Below are 22,434 nucleotides of genomic sequence, written 5' to 3' on the forward strand. Positions count from 1 at the left end.
TGCATAGAAACCAATGAGCTTCCAGGTTTTATTACCAAAACTTAATTGAACAATCTGGAGTTAGAACCTCATTGGTTTCTATGCAGATGTGAGCCTGAGCCTGGAGCGGTGCGCGCTGGCAGGGCTCTAAAAAAAAAAAATCTTGCAAGCAACATCTTTGGAGCGGTGAAGGAGCGATGAGTATACTGCTCCTGCCCATTGAAGTCAATAGGCAGCTTGGCAATACCACTGGCAAAGCACTGCTGGTTTTAAACCTTTCTCGGCCGCCAGTGGGGGGTAAAAGCGCCCTGCTAGCAGCTGAATAGTGCCGCGAAATTGACAGTAAAGCGCCGCTAAAAATAGCGCCGCTTTACCGCCGACGCACCCACTGCCCCAGTGTGAAAGGGGCCTTAAAAGGTATTTATATAGCACTGGTATATACACTCTCCGCCCACTTTATTAGATACACCTGTTCAATTGCTTGGTAACACATATTATTAATCAGCCAATCACATGGCAGCAACTCAATGCATTCAGGCATCTAGACGAGGTGAAGATGACTTGCTGAAGTTCACACGGAGAACAGAATGGGGAGGAAAGGGTATTTAGGTGACTTTGAACGTGGCATGGTTGTTGGTGCCAGACGGGCTGGTCTGAGGTTTTAAAAAATGGATCTACTGGAATTTTCACACACAACCATCTCTCGGGTTTACAGAGAATCGTCAGAAAAAAAGAAAATATCCAGTGAGCGGCAGTTGTGTGGATGAAAATGCCTTGTTGATGTCAGAGGAGAATGAGCAGACTGGTTTGAGATTATAGAAAGGCAACAGAAACTCAAATAACCACTCGTTACACCCAAGGTATGCAGAATACCATCTCTAAATGCTCAACACTTCGAACCTTGAAGCAGATGGCATACAGCAGCAGCAGAAAACCACACCGGGTGCCACTCCTGGACAATAGAAGACTGGAAAAACTTTGTCTGGTCTGATGAGTCTGGATTTCAGCTGCGACATTCAGATGGTGGGGTTAGAATTTGGCATAAAAAACATGAAAGCATGGATCCATCCTGCCTTGTATCAATGGTTCAGGCTGGTGGAGGTGTAATGGTGTGGGGGATATATTCTTGCCACACTTTGGGCCTCTTCGTACCAACGGAGCATCGTTTAACCACTTGCTTACTGGGCACCCCCTTCCTGCCCAGACCAATTTTCAGCTTTTAGCGCTGTCACTCTTTGAATGACAACTGCGCGGTCATACAACACTGTAGCCAAATTAAATTATAATTTTTTTTTCCACAAATAGAGCATTCTTTTGGTGGTATTTGATCACCTCTGCGTTTTTTGTTTTTTTTTTGTTAAAAAAAACATAAAAAGACCGAATAAAAAATAAATAAAATACAAAACTGTTTTATATTTTGTTAATACATTTTGAAAACAGGTAATTTTGCTCCTTCAGGCTGCACTGACGGGCAGTGATAGGCTGCACTGATGGGCACCGATAAGACGGCACTGATATGCGGCACTGAAGGGCACAAACAGGTGGCACTTATGGGTGGCAGTGATGGTCACTGATCGGCACTGGTAGGTGGCACTAATAGGCAGCACTGCTAGGTGGCACTGATTGGCACCACTGGTGGGCATTGATAAGTGGCATTTGTGGGCACTGATTGCTGGCACTGGTGGGCACAGAGGCTTTTCTTCTTTGGGACCGATGTCCCTTCAAACAGAAGCCTGTGATCGGCTTTTTTTCTCCTCACGCTGTCAGCACGAGAAGAAAAAAAAAAACAAAAAACGAATACCCATCCTCTGTTTACATCACATGATCAGCTGTCATTAGCTGACAGCTGATCACGTGGTAAGGGGCAGGGATCTCATTAACTCGGGTGATCACAGCCTGTGCCCTTCAGGGGGACGTGGGGAGCCTGAAAAGGGGAGGACATCAATAGACATACTCCCAGCAAAGCAGATCCGCGCTGTAGCCGTCATTCGTCTATCGCGCGGAACTGAAGCAGTTAAACCCCACAGCCTACCTGAGTATTGTTGCTGACAATGTCCATCCCTTTATGACTACAGTGTACCCATCTTCTGATGGCTCCTTCCAGCAGGATAATGCCCCATGTCACAAAGCTCCAATCATCTCACCACTGGTTTATTGAACAGGACAATGAGATGACTGTACTCCAATGGCCTCAACAGTCACCAGATCTCCTCCAATAGAGCACCTTCGGGATGTGGTGGAATGAGAGATTCTCATCATGGATGTGCAGCCGACAAAACTGCAGCAACTGTGTGATGCTATCATGTTATTATGGACCAAAATCTCTGAGGAATGTTTCCAACACCTTGTTGAATCTATGCCACGAAGAATGAAGGCAGTTCTGAAGGCAAAGGGTGGTCTGACTTGATACTAGCAAGGTGTACCTAATAAAGTGGCCTGTGAACATATATCCAGCTATAGATACAGAATATATATATATATATATATATATATATATATATATATATATAGCTATAGTATGCTTTTAGGCCTTATATCTGTAGTAATAATATATGTTTAATCCATTTTTTAAGATATGATGTTGGAAAAGTGTAGAAATATATTGAAAAAGAAAAAAAAAAAAAAGCAGTGAGAGAGACAATTGAGTAAAACAGAGAAAGACCGGATGTCCTCACCTCGTCTATAGCAGATTCTTCTATTAACCGTGGAGCATCAGAGGACAGGAGACCATGTGTGGCCATGACAAAGATTTTGTAGGCTCCTCGTTCTTTAAGTGTTTCGGCAGCAGCAACAAAACTGTCTACATCATCTATGATGTCATCCTGCGAGAACAACAAGAAACACGTGTCACAAAAGAAAACCCCCAGCCAAGAGATGGGACATTTTTTTGGTGAAAAGTCACCAATGTGGGGTAGATCATAGTTGGTAGGAGGAGCCAGCAGAGTGCTGTACAGATCTTCCTGAAAACATCACAGCCCCGGCCTCAGTACTCCTCTCAGGAGCCATCAGCACTGATGCAAACAGCGGGATGGCTTTTGGAAGGAGTTAAGCAAATATCAATGGGTGGTCAACCTGTGACCCTCCAGCTGTCGCGGAACTACAAGTCCCAATGATTTCATTGCAAAGCTGACAGATACAAGCATGATTCCCAAAGGCAGAGGCATGATGGGCTTGTAATTCTGCAATGGCTGGAAGGCCACAGGTTGGGCTGAGATGTCAGTCTGGAGCAGTGGGTGTTCCTAGTCAGGCTGTATATTCATGTAGGACCTACCCCAGGTAATGCCTTTATATGATTCTGACCCTCCACGATTGAAAAGGCCGAAATCCAACAAATGAAAGGGTTGGGGCCAGGGGCAGTAATGCTGAGGGGGTGCAAAGAGCTAGATGATGCTGATGGCTGGCTCTGACTTGCTGCTGCAGCAGCTAATGCACAGTGTGAGAAGCTCACAGTGTACAGTGAAATTAAAGTAAACAATTTCAGTATAGAAAAGGAGCCTGTACAACTGTGCAAGACAGAAGTTAAAGCTGGACATCAATTTTTTAAGGTGTTGTAAACCCTCGTTTTTCACCTTAAAGAAGAAGTAACCCCCCGATGGGTTGTACTTTCTCTTTTGCTCCCCGCAAGGCCTGCAAACGAAAGAATTGCATACTAGACCATTATATGACACTTACCTGCAAACAAAGCCCGCGCTGTCCCCTGTGCAGGCCACGTCCATCTTTGCCCCTCTTCCTTCCAGGGCCGCGGACTCTGGCTCGTGACTGGTTGGAGCCACGTGACGGCCCTCCCGCACATGCACGGTGGTTCGTTTTTTCACAGTGCATGCGCCAATGACGACATTGGCGTACTACAAGTGAAATATCTCCTAAACGTGCGTTCCACTGCCCATAGGTAAGCCTTATTCTAGGCTTACCTATAGGTAAATGTCACACAAAAGGGTTTACAACCACTTTAATGCATTCTGGTGAAAAACCTGTCATGCAGCTGAGACGGTGTCTCGTGTCCTGATTGGATAGATTGATAGCAGCGCAGCCATTGGCTCCCGCTGCTGTCAATCAAATCCAATTACGAAGGTGCCTGAGGGGTGGGGCCGAGTCCTGCTGTCTGTGTCAATAGACGCAACAGCAGGACTCGGAAGCGCACCCACATGGGTGTCCCGAAGGAGAGCGCGTCTCTGATGGGGCGGGAGCGCACCTGCATGGGTGTACCGAATGATATCGCTTTTCTGATGGGGCGGGAGCACACCCACACAGGTGTCCCAAAGGAGATCGCTTCTCTGATGGGGAACTCGGGAAGAGGAGTCACGGGCGCCGCTGATGGACCCCAGAAGAGGAGGATCGGGGGCCCTCTGTTCAAAACCAACTACACTGCGGAGGTACAGTACAGACCAAAAGTTTGGACACACCTTCTCATTCAAAGAGTTTTCTTTATTTTTATGACTATGAAAATTGTAGATTCACACTGAAGGCATCAAAACTATGAATTAACACATGTCCAATTATATACTGAACAAAAAAAGTGTGAAACACCTGAAAATATGTCTTATATTCTCGGTTCTTCAAAGTAGCCACCTTTTGCTTTGATTACTTCTCCGCACACTCTTGGCATTCTGTTGATGAGCTTCAAGAGGTAGTCGCCTGAAATGGTTTTCACTTCATAGGTGTGCCCTGTCAAAATGGGTTCAAAATTGAAGGCATACTGAACCAGCATGGCTACCACAGCATCTTGCAGCGGCATGCTATTCCATCCGGTTTGTGTTTAGTTGGACCATCATTTATTTTTCAACAGAACAATGACCCCAAACACACCTCCAGGCTGTGTAAGGGCTATTTAACCAAGAAGCAGAGTGATGGGGTGCTGCACCAGAGGACCTGGCCTCCACAGTCACCGGACCTGAACTCAATTGAGATGGTTTGGGGTGAGCTGCACCGCAGAGTGAAGGTAAAAGGGCCAACAGGTGCTAAGAATCTCTGGGAACTCCTTCAAGACTGTTGGAAAGCCATTTCAGGCGACTACCTCTTGAAGATCATCAACAGAATGCCAAGAGTGTGCGGAGAAGTAATCAAAGCAAAAGGTGGCTACTTTGAAGAACCTAGAATATAAGACATATTTTCAGGTGTTTCACACTTTTTTGTTCAGTATATAATTCCACATGTGTTAATTCATAGTTTTGATGCCTTCAGTGTGAATCTACAATTTTCATAGTCATGAAAATAAAGAAAACTCTTTGAATGAGAAGGTGTGTCCAAACTTTTGGTCTGCACTGTAAGTATGACATGTCTGTTATTTAAAAACAAAACAAACAAAAAAACAGAGGGTTTAGAAACCCTTTAAAGATAATGAATTGAACCCCATTATCATCGTTGCTATATACAGCACAATCTTCCTAAATGTGCAGCAATCAGGGGCAATGGCAATTTTCTGCACACCCTCCCTGCGTTAGTTTACCTTCTGTACTTACCACAATAATAGCTATCCTTCCACCGACATCACCGACAACTGTTATAGGGGGCTTTTCTTTAGGGAACATCACTAAGAAAAAAACAAAAAACAAAAACACAAATTGTCAATTTTCTACTCCGATCCCTGAGATCATCTAACTATAGACTGCTGGGGTCCATGAACCACACAACACTTACCAACGGGCCACATATGGCACACAGGCCATTGGTTGGGCCCCAGTGTACAGGTGTGCCCCCATCAGAAAGATTCCCTCACTTCCCCTTCCAGTGCTTATTAGGACAAAAATCTCTAGCTCTGATCTAGCCTACTTTTTTTTGTTGTAGGTGTTCCCTTTACATTTTCTCTCCTGTTGAATTCTCAGAAATCTAATTATATATATATAAAATTAATAACCCAACAGGTAGACATGGACTCCCTCCTGCCAATCCCACCTGGGAACGAAACCCTATGAGGTCTCCCTACCAGTGAGACACATACAAACATTTGGTGGTTTAATACTCCAGCGTCTACCAAAAAATAAATTTAAAATAATGAAATCCCTTTTTTGGTGCCGACACTTTTATTCTAATAAGCGGATTGGTCCTTACGGCACATATCTTTCATTCTTCTCTTCACTTTTTCTCTAGATCACACAAAATTCACTCTGGGATGTTTCCGAAATTATTATGAACAGACATAAAATTTATTAATGGTACAAATGTACAAATGCCAAGAACAGACAGCCCAATGTTCCAGACCTTCCCGTTAAATGAGTGATATTATTCCAGGGCTGCACCCTGCTGTGTAAATATTAGGCTTTGGTCTGCGGAGCATTTACGGATGTGAGAGGTCATGGCAGGCTGCAGAATGTTACTGAGCATTACGCATATCTCAGGAAAGAGACAATCTGCTGTCACCGGAGACATGCTGCAGGCTCCCTTCATCTCTGCTGTCAGATCAAACACACATGATATATTATACATAACATGAAGAGCTCCGGCATGCAGTGCTGGCAGGACAGACTGCGGAATGCTTAAAGAGCACCCGTCTTTATATCACCAACCCTGCATGTCTATTGTAGGGGCTCCCAAGTGTTTAGAGGATACACATCTGTGCTGACAAATCTTAAAATACACTAGATTACCAAAAGTATGAACTTTAATGGCATCCCAGTCTTAGTCTGTATGATTCAATATTGAGTTGGTCCACCCTTTGCAGCTATAACAGCTTCACCTCTTCTGGGAAGACTGTCCACAAGGTTTAGGAGTGTGTCTATGGGAATGTTTGACCATTCTTCCAGAAGTGCATTTGTGAGCTCAGGCACTGATGACGAGAAGGCCTGGCTCGCAGTCTCTGCTACGATTCATCCCCAAGGTGTTCTATCCGCTTGGGGTCAGGACTCTGTACAGGCCAGTAAAGTTCCTCCACCCTAAACTCGCTCATTCATGTCTTTATGGACCTTTCTTTGTGCACTGGTGCGCAGTCATGTTGAAACAGGAAGAGGCCATCCCCAAACTGTTCCCACAAAGTTGGGAGCATGAAATTGTCCAAAATGTCTTGGTATGCTGATGCCTTAAGAGTTCCCTTCACTGGAACTAAGGGGCCAAGTACAACCTCTGAAAAACAACCCCACATCATAACGCCCCTCCACCAAATGATTTGGACCACTGCACAAAGCCAGGTCCATAAAGATGAGCGAGTTTGAGGTGGAGGAACATGACTGGCCTGCACAGAGTCCTGACCTCAACCCCGATAGAACACCTTTGGCATGAATTAGAGCGGAGACTGCGAGCTATGCTTTCTTATCTACATCAGTGCCTGACCTTTACAAATGCATTTCTGGAAGAATGGTCAAACATTCCCATAGACACACTCCTAAACCTTGTGGACAGCCTTCCCAGAAGAGTTGAAGCTGTTATAGCTGCAAAGGGGGGGCCAACCCAATATTGAACCCTACAGACTAAGACTGGGATGCCATTAAAGTTCATGTAAAGGCAGGTGTCCCAATACTTTTGATAATATAGTGTATATGTAAATCCATTCACTATAATATAAGATTTAACATTTTAATGCAATTTAAAAAGGGAAGTGCGGGATTTAAACAAAACAAACATTTAGACTCACCTAGGTGGATGCAGCATCGGTCCGGGGTTGTATCTGTCCCCCTCCACCTCTAGACTGAGAACTGATCGCTCACTGTCTTCACTGAGCAGAGAGCTGCTGACAGTCAGCGGCTCTCCGTTCCGCCCCTCCAGCACTCACTGGAGCGCTGGGCTGTGGAGAGGGCAAGAGCAGCTTGTTCAGGCTCTCAGGCATCTGGGTGGATCCCGACAGTAAAGTTGGGATCTCTACAGAGCTCAGACTGGCTGAGTGATATCAGCCAACAGTGGACTTTAGCCTGCTGTCAGCTGAATACGGGTCACAGGGATGCAGAAAGAAGTGCATTCCTGTGACGCACAGGAGACGTAGGGCCAAAATAACTTTCTTCTTTAATAAAGTAATTTTCAACCTGTTTAAATATGCAGCTTTCATATATATATATATATAAAATGCCTGGTGATCCTGCCATCAAGTTCCTTGTTCAGACACTTACTGCTATAAGGTTGGCAAATACTCCTTTCCTGTCTCCCAAAATATGCTCCTACATGGTCACCCTGGATTTTGACATCTTTCAGATGTGCTCATACATTGTCACCTTGGCTTCCAGTAAGGACAACAAGTGGCTGTTTCCAAACACTTTATGTAGACGTGGTCCACTGCTACAATCAGAAAACCCGTCCTGAGATATGCCATGTAACCATTGCTAGAGTGCATGAAGACGGGAAGTCTCTACAAAGAGGTTTCAGGAGAGCAGGAACACTGAGATTGGATTGAAGATGAAAGAAAGGTAACAAAAACACAAAAGAAGAGGGCACACGAACCTTGTGCATTAACATAAAACAATAGAGGAAGGAACTAAGTGGGACCTAAAAGGCACTTGACGTAGACAATAATAATCTTCATTCATAAAAAGTTCACAATTTACTGGATTACATTATTCAAAACATTCCATATTAACATGGTCTTGTTTGTCCTTACTGCCGCAGCAGTACAACCGTAAATGCTCTCAACATGTTTTGCCCTGTGGGGGCTTCTTCAGGGGGGGGGGGGGGGGACTGCTAACATCCTGAAAACCCATGGTTTAACATTTGTCAGTAGCGAAAATACAGAAAAAGCCTCAGTGTGGCCAAAGGAGGCACAAGAGGAATAAAGTGTGTAATACTGAGTAGAACCACAAAGGGGCGCCTAGTCAGCAAAAGTTGGCAGCCAGCTTTAAATGAGCCTGCACATGGTCTGCATACAGGCTGCCCACAAGGCTTCGGCCTACCATAGATCAAATTAAATAAGAAAAATTCCAATATACTCATGAGAGTAAAATGAATACAGGCACATCAACAGAACCAGTGAACACAATCCAAGACCAATGCTCCAGTGAGGCCCACCAGCAGGAGGCACAGCTTATGCATTTCAAGGGCAAAGCTCACTTCATCAGAGCTACAGTATGGCATTTATGGTACTGCACAAGGCTGGTCAGGTCAAGTTCCTCCACCCCAAACTTGTTCATCCATGTCTTTATGGACCTTGTTTTTTGCACTGGTCCGTGGGAGAAAATACCTGGATTATGCAGGTATCTGCTTCACCCCTCGCCCCTGAAAGGTGCCCAATGTGACACCGGAGGGGGGAATTCGGAAAAGCGGAAGTTCCATTTTTGGGTGGAACGCTGCTTTAATGACCATGGTTAGGTTACATAGGTATGAAGTTTGGATCTCAGAAAACTTTTGGATATACAGTGTACCTTGCGTTTTCTTGGAATGCAGACCAAAGACGGCATCTTTCCATGTAGAAAATCCCAGAACACTGGATAAAACAAATCGGGCATAGAGAATTGCGATACATTAATGTGGGCGGGGGGGCATGTCTATGCACTGGCTTTCAGGGGACCAATATGGATAACTCAGGTACCTTTGGCTGTGCCATGGAAGAACTTGTCAGGACAAACAGATGGCGTGTTGGGGCATTGCTCATCTGTGAAAGCGTTCGATGATTACCATTTGCTATGCCCAATTCAGTTACAGCATAACCATCATTGTACTGAGTAATAAAATAATGATAGTTAGGACAACATATGCGCTGCAGCTTAGCGAATGCTGCATCCCGCCGGCACAAGTCAGCTATAAAGCAAATGAACATAGAAAACAATTATGTGCTTCAAAAACGGCCCTTCAAGGGCGTCTGTATCGAGACGCATTTCCTTTACACCTAATTGCATTTTCACTCTGGTGACCTTTCTCCCCTGAGAAAATTGCGGCGACTGCAAAGCAATCGCTGCAGAAGAGTTAAATCACAATGTAATCCATCTCTACAAAAAAGGTATGTCCGCCCTACAAACCCCCCTCCCAAACACGATGCCTCGCCATTTAATATAAGCAGGGGGGAAGAAGGAAAGCCAAGTAACATGGAGACATTAATCCTCGTTTGTAACCAAATCTTTCCAATCTGTTATGAGTATTATGGGCTTAATCCGTCAGCTTTGTGCTGACAAGTGCCATTCTGGTTGGGTTACTGCTTCTGGCTGGCTAATGCAATGATTACCTACCAAGCCAATTTTTTTGCCACAGACAAATGATCCGCTGGCCACCGGGATACCGCGGCATTTGGAGACCAATCAGAAACCTCAAAGTGACTGCCATGTCAAGGGCTCCATATGTGGTCTAGTTCTCCCAAATCAGCCAAAAAGCTTCAATACGACATTGCTTAGTAAATGTTTGTTACAAGGAAAAATGTGAGGAATAGTGACAATGCCCCATGTGTGGTTTGGAGAATTCCCTAGAAACCAGCCTGATCAGAAGGAAATCCTAACCTTTTTACAAGTTTTACATATTAAGGAATACAGTGGAACCTTGGTTTACGAGTAACGCGGTTGACAAGCGTTTTGAAAGATGAACAACTTTTTTTATTCTGATTCGGTTTGCAAGTGTTGTCTCGCAAAACTAGCAGAATTCAAGCTAATGGGGCGTGCCGTACCACATTTGGCCAGAGGTGAAGGAGCGCCAGTGGCGCGGTTTGGTGCTGTTTGGAGATACTCAGAAATACTTTGTTCCCGAGTTCAGCTGAGCTGCCCCCGAGGCTCTCTGCCGCCCCCCCCACCTCTGGCCACATGCAGTATTGCATGCAATAGAAGTCAATGCGTAACGAAATATCTTTGTTTCCATTGACTTCTATGGGGAAACTCACTATGGTATGCAAGTGCGTTGGTTTGGATTACAAGCATTCTCCTGGAATGGATTATACTCATAACCCAAGGTTCCAATGTATACCAAAGAAGTACAGCCAAAGCTTGTTTGGCATTACCTCTCCTGTGGATCACAGGAGTGCAGTTTGTTCTGTGACCGTTTTTCAGTTGACAGCGGGCTGAAGCTGGCTGTCAGCTGATGTCACAGGCTGGGGAAAGATGACAATATGGTCAGGATCTACTCATGAGCATGGACTGGCACCTGCGTCGGCCTCTCAGAAAACCACTTAGAGCCTGAGCCAGCCCACTCCCGCCTCCTCTACAGCCCAGCGCTCCAGTGAGCGTGGAGAAGGACAGAGCAGAGAGCCGGAGACTGACAGTCACCAGTTCACAGAGCACTGAGAACCAGGGTAGATTTGATTTAAATCAAGTCGATTTAAATCACGATTTCAAGTTGATTTAAATCACAATTTAAATCAGGATTTAAATCACTAGTAAAGGCTTGATTTAAATCAACTCGATTTAAATCATAATTTTTAAAGAGCAACTGTCATCTCTATCCCGCAGCAGCTCCTCCTCTGATGCGCTGTTGACTCTCCGACAGTCCCATTCACTTTAATGAGATGGCCGGTGATGCGGCAGTGACGCAATAAGGTGAGGGACGTGGCGGCAGCTGGTGAGTGGATGTCCACTAACAGGCGCTGCCATGATGGATCTGAAATGACAGGTGCCCTTTAAGTGTAAGGACTTGTTCTTGCTGGTAGTTAGAATCTTTAATATTTGCAAACAAAATGAAGGTTTCCTATTCACAGAAGAATACACTGTGAGGTTAGCAGTGATAATCAGAACCAAATCAATCATACAGTTTGAAGTGTACATAGATTTGCAAAACAATGGGATAAAGGAATATTCCTGAACTTTGTTTTATCTCATGGTTACTGTGAAATTGTGTGAATGCATCAATGCAGTGCGTGTTATCTCAGCTTGCAGAGCTTGGATTCATTGAATGAATTTACCAAAAAATGTAAATATTGTAGAATATACAGCCTCATGCTAAATAACTAAGCTCCATTTCATGCTGAATAAACAAAATTATTAATGTATCTTAAATAGAAAAACTATCTTTACATACATTTTTCCTCCAAAAGTATTTTATTAAAATATATTTGATATAAAAGAAAAAAAAACTGATTTAAATAAATAATAATAAAAAATAAATAAAACAGATTTTGTTTATAAAAAAATAAAAATAAATAATCGATTTTTATCCACCCTGCCGAGAACAGATCAGCGGTGTTCAATCACTCGGTTCTCAGTCTTAGAGCCAGCGGGGGACCAGATGCTGTATCTACCTAGATAAAGTATGCCTTCCATAAAATAAATCCTAAACTTCTCTTTTAATGACCACCCGAAAGCCCCATTTTTAATTTTTTTTTAATGTTCTCTTATCTTTTTTTTTTTTTTTTTAGCTGTTTTACCTGGTTTACTTCTGATCTTTGTATCATTTGCCTTGGATGGCCTGTATGGGCCTGTGGTTGTTTCAGTATCCTTGCTTAAAGGAGTTGCAAAGTCTCAAGATTTTTCACCTTCTATGCATTAGGGTGAAAAACCTTCTGTGCTGCAGCAGCCCCCCAGAGCCCTCTTTTTTCTTACCCCATTGTTCCAGCATCGAAGACTAGCTCAGCAGCTCCAGCTGCTGTCTTGGGTCTTCATTGGATAGATTAATAGTAGCAGGAGCCAATGGCTCCCACTGCTGTCAATCAAATCCAGTGACAGAGGAGCCGGGGGCTGAGGCTGAGTCCTGCTGTGTCAAAGGACGCAGCAGCAGGACTCGGGAGCACACTTGCACGAGTGCCCCCAGGGAAAGCCGCTCTCCAGCTGGGGCACCCAAAGGTGGAGGAGCCAGAAGCGGGGACCCCAAAAAAAGAGGATTGGGGCTGCTCTGTGCAAAACCCTTGCACAGAGCAGGTAAGTATGACATGTTTTTTTTTTTTTTTTTTTTTTTTTAAATAACAAACACCTTTACAAACACTTTAAAGGGGTTGTAAACCCTTTCTTTTTATTTATTTTTTTACATTTACACATGCTATGCATTAACCACTTCAATACAGGGCACTTTCACCCCCTTCCTTCCCAGCCCAATTTTCAGCTTTCAGCGCTCTAGCGCTTTCAGTGACAATTGCGCGGTCATGCTACACTGTACCCAAATGAAATTGTTATCATTTTGTTCGCACAAATAGAGCTTTATTTTGGTGGTATTTATTCACGACTCCGTTTTTTTTTTTTTTCCGATATAAGCGCAAAAAAAGCGGAAATTTGGGAAAAAAACAATATTTTCTTTTTTCTATTTGAAAAGAAATCCAATAAAATCAAATTTTGTCATAAATTTAAGCCAAAATGTATTCTGCTACATGTTTTTGGTAAAAAAAATTCCGTTAAGTGTATAATAATTGGTTTGTGTGATCACGGACATATGTACGCAAATGATCATGTACATATGTGTGCAGGTGATCACGTACATATGTGTGCAGATAATCATTGGGACATGTGATTTTAGTGGGACATATGTGGGGGACATGTTTTTATTATTAGGGACATGTGTTTTTATTATTTGGGGACATGTATGTTTTGGGACATGTGTGTTTTGGGGACATATGTGGGGACTGTGTTTGTACTGTGTGGTGTGTTGTGTGTTGACACTACACTGATGATCAGTGAGTAAAAAGCTGTGAAAAGCAGCCCATACTCACTGATCATCAGCCGGCTGCAGCGATCCGCTCTCCTCTCCTCAGCGATGACTTCCGTGTGAGGAGAGGAGAGCCGATTGCCTAGCAACCGGCTGTTTGTTTACATCACATGACGGCCGTGATTGGACACGACCGTCATGTGATCAGGAGGGCCAATCACAGAGCCCTCCTGCCGATCTGAGATGTGCCGTGTCCGGGTGACACGAGCACATCGGGATCGCGCCGCTGCGCGGGCGTGCGCGCGCGCGATCCCGCTACTCCTGAAGGACGTTCCTGAACGTCCTATCAGGAGCAGGCGGCTCCCACCCGGCCGTATATATACATTGGCCGGGTGGGAAGTGGTTAAGGTGAAAAAACATCTGCCACTGACCAGCCAACCAGCCCCTTCCCGTTTTACTCACCTGAGCCCCGTAATTCCCACACCGGAGACACGCTCACCCTTTCTACCCACTGTCTCGGCTCTTGATTGGATAGATTGATAGCAGCGCAGCCATTGGCTCCCAATCAAATCCAATGATGCAGGCGCCAGGGGTGAGGGCCGAGTCCGGCATTCTGTGTCTGTGGACAAATGCTGGACTCGGGAGAGCACCCGCACGGGGACCCTCAAGGAGTGCGCGTTTCCCGATGTGGGGATGAGCCACGAGCGCCATTGGGAGACACCAGAAGACGAAGATGGGGCCACTCTGCAAAACGAACTGCACAGTGGAGGTAGGTATGATATAGTTACATAGTATTTACATAGTAGGTGAGGTTGAAAAAAAGACACAAGTCCATCAAGTCCAACCTATGTGTGTGATTATGTGTCAGTGATGTTTGTTATTTTTTTAAAAAAAAAGAGGTTTTAGTAATCCTTTAAAGCGGGAGTCCGCCGGGACTCCGCGTTTTTTTTTTTTTTTAAAAGCCAGCAGCTACAAATACTGCAGCTGCTGACTTTTAAAATAGTGACACTTACCTGTCCAGCGCGCCCGCGATGTCGGCACCCGAAGCCGATCTCTAGATCGTCTCTCGGGTGCTGCCGCCGCCATCTTGGGTATGGGAATCAGGAAATGGAGCCTTTCGGCTTCATTTCCCGGTTACCTACTGCGCATGCAGGTATCTGCACCCCCCTCCCCCCTGAAAGGTGCCAATTGTGGCGCCGGAGGGGGGGAGGGTTCCGATGAGCGGAAGGTCGACTTTAGGGTGGACCTCCGCTTTAAGTTTAACATTTAAAAAGTTGTCCCCTGCAGTACCACTACTTTGCCACAAGATGTCCTAAGATTTCTAAGCTAAATGACATCCAGAGTACTGTCCGTGATACTTTTTTTATTTGCACTAACATACAACCTTTCAGGACAAGCTATCAGGGTATGTCCCTTTCTTCAAGGTCCCAGCAAGGACTGGGTCCCAGTTGTTTCTGTTGCAAGTACACAAATACGGCTATAATCACCTCAACCCATAAGAGGAAAGACTGTTGTGCTCCACATCCCATTCCCAGGCATGACACCCTGTCCTCACAATCTATTGATGCAGCGAGCACCGCTGTTTCCACCAAGAAGAAAAGGACCCTGCACATTATGTCATATCAGAAAAAAGATCAGAATAAAAAAGGCATAACCAACTGTTCTGGATCTAAGTTGGTCCCAGGGGAATATAGGAATTATCTGCATGGCTCCACCCACTATTCTAAAAACAAATAGCTGGAAAACATTTCACCCGCCCATCCAGTCACACTTTTGAAATTGAGTAACGCACAGCGATTAGGAAAATCCTGATAGGTCAGTAAGTTTCTGGATAAAACACATTTTTTATGGTGTATGCTGGAAGGAAGCGAGCGTGGGCTGCGTTCTGTGCGCGGCTGTCAGAAGGAAGAAAGGACTCAGTCAGAAGCAGGAAAAAGTAAGCAACCTCCAGTAATATAACTAAAGTTTCTTTAATAAAACCACAACGTCGGTTCCCAGTCTTACAAACTGACCCCAAGTGATGGGGTTAATCTGCTGAAGACGGATGCCAGCAGCGTGAGTAAACCGCGTAGGTCGCTGCCAGCGAGAGACGATCCAGCTATATCTCTGCCAGGAAATATACCAAGCTGAAAGCTTTCCAGAGGGCAAAATGACGACAAGTCAGCACTGGATGGGTCCACAGACAGCGAAGGAGATTTATGAAGACTAGCACTGAGTGAAAACGAGTGTTAATCCACAGGAGATCTAAACTTCTTCTTTGTAATTTGCAGCCCCAGCACCTGTATAGAAACGCAACTGGGACTTTTTTTGCATTTTAAAGTGGTTCTAAAGCTTTATTTATTTATTTTTATAAAAAAAAAAAAAAAAAAAAAAAAAAAACATGTTATACTTACCTGCTCTGTGCACTGTTTTTTTTTTTTTAGGGTCCCCCGCCGGCACTCCAGGCCCCTCCTATTCATCAGGTGTCCCTATGCAAAGCTGCTTGCTCCCGGGCCCTACTGCTGTGTTCATTGACAGACAGTGGGACTCGGCCATGGCGTCACAGGGTTTGATTGACAGCAGCAAGATCCAATGACTCCCGCTGCTATCAATCTGTCCAATGAGGTGAGAGACAGCGGCTGGAGCTGCTGTGCTCTTACACATCGTTGGATCGGATCGGGCTCAGGCAAAAAAAAGGGGCGGGAGTAAGAGAGAGATCACCGTAAGGGCCGGTTCACACTGCGGGCGATGCGAGGCGACACGACTTGCCTCGCCGCAATCTGACAAGTCGCCCCCTTTCTGTACAATGGAACCGTTCTGAGAGGAGCGACTCGAGTCCCTCCGACTCAGAAAAAAGGTTCCTGTACTACTTCTGGGCGAGCTCGGGGCGACTTGCATTGACTTCTATACAGAAGTCATTTGCAAATCGCCGCTGAGGTCGCGGCGAGGCAAGTCGGTGTCGCCTCGCATCGACCGCAGTGTGAACCGGCCCTAACGCATAGAATGCATTAAGGTTAAAAACCTCAAGGCTTATTTATTGTGTCTGTACTACCGACTGACCGTCATTCCCAAAAAATTCTAATAACAGTACTCTCTGATACAATTGGGTTGATTTACTAAAACCGGAGAGTGTAAAATCTGGTGCAGGTGTGCATGGTAGCCAATTAGCTTCTAACTTCAGCTTGTTCAATTAAGCTTTGACAAAAAAAAAAAAAAAACCCTGCATGCCGATTGGTTTCTATGCAGATTTTGCACTCTCCGGTTTTAGTAAATCAATCCCAATACATATCATAATGCTTACAAATCCTGCATTTGCCTAGGAGACCCTGTCACCTAGCATTGTGCTATGGTCCTGGTGTCCCCGGGACATACCAGTGTTGTAGTAGCTGGAGGGTTGAGTAACAAATAGGTATCTGATATTTATATGTGTGTCGGATGCTGAAGATTCGGTCAGCGGCTTTGCTCTTACAAGGGAATGTAGATTCAAAGAACGGGGGGGGGGGGGGGGGGGGGGGAGGGGTTGGGGACAGGTAACAACACATAGTCATCTATTATTTTTCATTTGGTTATTCGTAAAATATTTGCTTGGTGGAGACAACATGATGGCGCTTGGTCGTTTTTCTTTATAAATTTATAGATTTAGGTTTTAATCATCCTCACTTTATTACAGAGTGCACCTATGGCATGATGTGTGCAAAACAATCTGTACTTTTAAAAAACAGAGTACTGTAAAGCCTGCATATTGATGAGTAAAACTAAATGTCTCTTCTAAAGTGAACCTGTGGCTAAATTATGGATGTTTAAAAGCGGTAATAAACACTCAGTACAAAAAAATCCACAGCTAGCACACTATCACTAGGTAATACATTTATGAACACAAAGATATACAGTATCTCCACAAAAGTGAGTACACCCCTCACATTTTTGTAAATATTTTATTCTATCTTTTCATGTGACAACACTGAAGAAATGACACTTTGCTATAATGTAAAGTAGTGAGTGTACAGCTTGTATAACAGTGTAAATTTGCTGTCCCCTCAAAATAACTCAACACACAGCCATTAATGTCTAAACCTCCGGCAACAAGTGAGTACACTTGCAGGGGTGTACTCTCTTTTGTGAGATACTGTACTTTGGAGCATCATATCAGCAACCTTACTATTGATGCAGCTTGTTTTGATGGTTGTCTGTTCTGGCTAAAGCTGGCGCCATCTTTGCGGCAACCTCTCTTTTCCTTCCACATCTATACTTCCGCCCTTTCTCCTGTCTCAGTGCAGGAATCTTGCTCATGCTCAATACAAGCAAACCAAGTCTCGTTTTCATCTAAGGTTACCATGGTGCCTTAGTCCCGCATAATCAATCAGAATACACATGTAAATATTCTACTCCTGATTGGTTATTGCACAGCCAGCAATAGAATAAGCGTCCCTCCTCGCTCCCTGTGTTAATGCCTTGTCAACACCCCCCCTGTGACATAGATAGTCACATGGGGCTTTTCAGGAACTGATGATGAGAACTCTTGCTGGATTAAAAAAAAAAAACACGGCACATAGCTGTACAGACTGATGTGCCATCAATCTGGGTACCAATGCGCATGCGCCAGAGATGCAATTGAAAGAAGGAAAAGGATAAAATCTCCTAAACGGCGCACCTTGAAAAAAACTTTAAAGCCACAAACTAGTAAGTCATATTATACTGCTTTACATGCTGCTAAGTTGTCCAGAAGAGTTTACTACCACTTTAAGTATTCCAATGAACTTTTACAAGCCCTCACTGACTCCTGTAGCTGTATGCACTGTGAACTCATCCTTAAAATTTTGCAGCACTGAAATCATACCAGTCCTAGCAGCAGCAGCTCACCCTATTACTCCTCCACTCTCTACAGTTATTCAGCAACTCAGCTCCCCCTGCTGTCCCCTTCCAACATTACTCTAAAGAATATACCCAGTGCTTGCAGGTATGGAGGAGCATGTACTTGTGAGATGAAGAGAAATAAACATCTGACCTCTGACAGTAAATTTACAGTGTGTGCGGCCCCTATAATTCAAATCTATTTAAGAACAGCCGCTGTTGAATGAGTCTGAAAACATCTCTCACTAAAACCATCTGCAGGCTGCAAACAATAAATAACAATAATAAAAGAAAAAAGATATATATATATATACACACACACAGTTGTGCTCATACGTTTACATACCCTGGCAGAATTTATGAATTCTTGGCCATTTTTCTGAGAATATGATTGATAATATAAAAACATCCATTCCATCACTCATGGTTAGTGTTTGGCTGAAGCCATTTATTATCAATCAACTGTGTTTACTCTTTTTAAAATCATAACGGCAACAAAAACTACCCAAATGACCCTGATCAAAAGTTTACATACCCTTGTGATTTTGGCCTGATAACATACACACAAGTTGACACAAAGGGGTTTGAATAACTATTAAAAATAACCATCCTCATCTGTGATCTGTTTGCTTGTAATTAGTGTGTGTGTATAAAAGGTCAGTGAGTTTCTGGACTCCTGACAGACCCTTGCATCTTTCATCCAGTGCTGCACTGATGTTTCTGGATTCTGAGTCATGGGGAAAGCAAAAGAATTGTGAAAAGGATCTGTGGGAAAAGGTAGTTGAACTGTATCAAACAGGAAAGGGATATAAAAAGATATCCAAGGAATTGAGAATGCCAATCAGCAGAGTTCAAACTCTAATCAAGAAGTGAAAAACGATGGGTTCGGTTGAAACCAAACCACGGTCAGGTAGACCAACTAAACTTTCAGCTACAACTGCCAGGACAATTGTTTGGGATGCAAAGAAAAACCCACAAAACTTCAGGTGAAATACAGGACTCTCTGAAAACATGTGGTGTGGCTGTTTCAAGATGCACAATAAGGAGGCACTTGAACAAATATGGGCTGCATGGTCAAGTCACCAGAAGAAAGCCATTACTACGCAAATGCCACAAAGTATCCCGCTTACGCCAAACAGCACAGAGACGAGCCTCAAACCTTCTGGCACAAAGTCATTTGGAGTGATGAGACCAAAATTGAGCTTTTTGGCTACAACCATAAACGCTACATTTGGAGAGGAGTCAATAAGGCCTATAATGAAAGGTACGGAGATGTTTTTGGGATGTTTGAGCTACAAAAGGTGCAGGAAATTTGATCACAATTGTTGGCAAGATAAATGCAGTATGTTATCAAAAAATACCAGAGGAACATTTGCATTCATCAGCCAGGAAGCTGCGCATGGGATGTACTTGGGCATTCCAACATGACAATGATCCAAAACACAAGACCAAGTCTACTTGTCATTGGCTACAGCAGAATAAAGTGAAGGTTCTGGAGTGGCCATCTCAGTCTCTTGACCTCAATATCATTGAGCCACTCTGGGAAAATCTCAAACGTGCAGTTCATGTAAGACAACCCAAGAATTTACAGGAACTGGAGGCTTTTTGCCAAGAGTAATGGGCAGCGCTACCATCTGAGAAGATAAAGAGCCTCATCCACAAATACAACAAAAGACTTCAAGCTGTCATTGATGTTAAAGGGAGCAATACACGGTATTAAGCACTGGGGTATGTAAACTTTTGATCAGGGCAGTTTCTGTTGTCAGTATGATTTAAAAAGAGTAAACACAGATGATTGATAATAAATGGCTTCAGCCAAACACTAACCATGAGTGAAAGAAAAGTTTTTTTGTTATTCATATTCTCTGAAAAATGGCCAAGAAATCATAAATTTTGCCAGGGTATGCAAACTTATGAGCACAATTGTATATAGTAAAGTGTATTGTTTCATCATTTCTAATAAAGAAAAAAAAAATTCACTTTCTCGTAGCTTCACAACCGTTTCCCACAACCATCCAGCTGACAGTTCAGCGTGAGAATCTCTCCGCCGCAGAAACAGCTTTCCCATCTACAGATAACATTGAATTCTGCCAACTGTTTGTTTTCTTTAATTATTATCCCCAAAGGAGGTGTCATTGCCAGACTTTGGCAGATTACAGTGTGAAACACCAGATTATAGCAGGTCAGGGTGCCGGCACTCGTAGATAAGGAGAGCCCTGTAGCTTGCGCTCATCACTCACCCCGCTTACTGATTGGAGGGGCAGATGTGCGCACAATACAAAGGTGTCCACACAAAGACTGCACCGACGAGAAAGGAAGTCAGCACATTGGAACAGCAAACAAGTATTACACGGCAGAACGAAGCCAAACATTGACTCCTAGCAAAATGTGACTCTGTAGAACTTGGGTGAGCGCTGAAAGCAAGAAGCTTCTAGTGGAGCTTAAAATAAATCCCATCAAACAAATGTGGCACCATGAAAGATATTTTTTATTGACACTAAAGTATAGCTAACCCTAAGAACTAAAATGTCAGAACTCCGGTATCTTTGTAACTTCATAGATTACGCTTTAAAAGCTTTTACAGCTCATTACTTTAGAGTTAAACGGGAGCCCTTGTGCTAGAATTATTGCTCTCACTCTGATGTTCAGATTGATTTGTCACATGTGTGGTGTGACCACAGTTTACCTATGTATGCGCACCCTGGAATTGCGTTTATGTTTTGCATGTGTGTGAGGCAACGTGGGTTACAGCAATCTTTTTTTTCCAAAATACATTTTATTGTAATTGTATTTCATTTTTTAACCGATTTAGCCCAGGAAGATTTTACCCCCTTCCTGACCAAAGCACTTTTTGCGATTCGGCACTGCGCTGCTTTAACTGACCATTGCGCGGTCGTGTGACGTTGCACCCAAAAAAAATTGACGTCCTTTTTTTCCCACACAAATAGAGCTTTCTGTTGGTGGTATTTGATCAGCTCTTCGGTGTTTATTTTTTGCGCTATAAACAACAAAAAAGAGAGTGATAATTTTGAAAAAAAAAATACTATATTTTGTACTTTTTACTATAATAAATATCCCCTTTTTTAAAAAGCTATTTTTTTCTCAGTTTAGGCTGATGTGTATTTTTTTCGACATACTTTTAGTAATAAAAAAAAAAACACGCACTAAAGCGTATATTGATTGGTTTGTGAAAAAGCTATATCATCTACAAAATAGGGAAAAGTTTTATAGAATTTTTATTATTTTTATTTTTTTACTAGTAATGGTGGCGATCTGCGATTTTTATCGTGACTGCGACATTATGGCGGGCACATCGGACAATTGACACATTTTTGGGACCATTGTCATTAATACAGCGATCAGTGCTGTAAAAATGTCACTGGCAGGGAGGGGGTTAACACTAGGGGGCGATCAAAGGGTTAATTGTGTTCTCTAGTGTGTGTTCTAACTGTAGGGGGGAGGGGACTGACTAGCGGAGATGACAGATCGCCGTTCATACTTTGTATGAACAGACGATCTGTCACTTCTCCCCTCAGAGAACCGGGATCTCTGTGTTTACACACAGAGATCCTGGTTCTCGCCATGTTACGAGCGATCGTGGGAGCCCAGCGGTCACTCGTATCTTGCACGTGCAGCCTCCTTAGGGAGCGACGTAACATGACAGCGATTCGCCTGCCCGTGCCATTCTGACGTAGTATAACTGCGGCGGCTGGTCGGCAAGCGGTTAAAATTGCTATTACAAGGGCTTAATAAAACCCTATGTCAGGGGTCTCCAAACTCTCTAAACCAAAAAGGACCAGTTTATTGTCCTTCAGACATTCAGGGGGCCAGACTGTGGCTAGTGTGAGTAAAAAAAAATGCCCCAGTGATGGCATCAGGGAAAAGAATAGTGACCCGTCATTGGTGTCAGTGGCAAGAATTATGCCCCACTGTTGGTGTCAGTCTGAGGAATACTGCCTTGTATTAGTGAGAGGAATATTGTCCCAAGGGCTAAATAATGGCAAGCAAAGGGCCACAGTTTGGGGATCCCAAATGTCTCCCCAACCCTCAACAGCACCTAACCAAGCACAGATCTGCTTCGTTAGATGTGTCTCCTGACTGTACCGGCCAGGAAATGGTGACTCCAGAAGTGATGAAACCATCATCAGTTGTGCCATACTCTTTCCATTTTCGGATGATGGATTGAACAGTGCTCTGTGAGATGTTCAAAGCTTAGAGTATTTTTTA

The 22,434-nt window shown here is 43.8% G+C and overlaps 1 protein-coding gene across 1 annotated transcript in view; it reads right to left on the minus strand.

Moving 5' to 3' along the window:
- PRPSAP2 (phosphoribosyl pyrophosphate synthetase associated protein 2) overlaps positions 1-22,434 on the minus strand; it is a 122,296-nt gene that overhangs the window by 5,965 nt on the left and 93,897 nt on the right. The window contains exons 9-10 of the mRNA XM_077449434.1: positions 5,439-5,509; positions 2,655-2,801 (exon numbers count right to left, since the gene is read on the minus strand). Of these exons, the coding sequence (XP_077305560.1) occupies positions 2,655-2,801; positions 5,439-5,509 (218 nt within the window). The remainder of the gene's footprint in view (positions 1-2,654; positions 2,802-5,438; positions 5,510-22,434) is intronic.

Source organism: Lithobates pipiens, unplaced genomic scaffold (assembly GCF_037356315.1).
Source record: "Lithobates pipiens isolate NorthernLeopardFrog02 unplaced genomic scaffold, aLitPip1_a1.2 Scaffold_22, whole genome shotgun sequence".
NCBI lineage: Eukaryota > Metazoa > Chordata > Amphibia > Anura > Ranidae > Lithobates > Lithobates pipiens.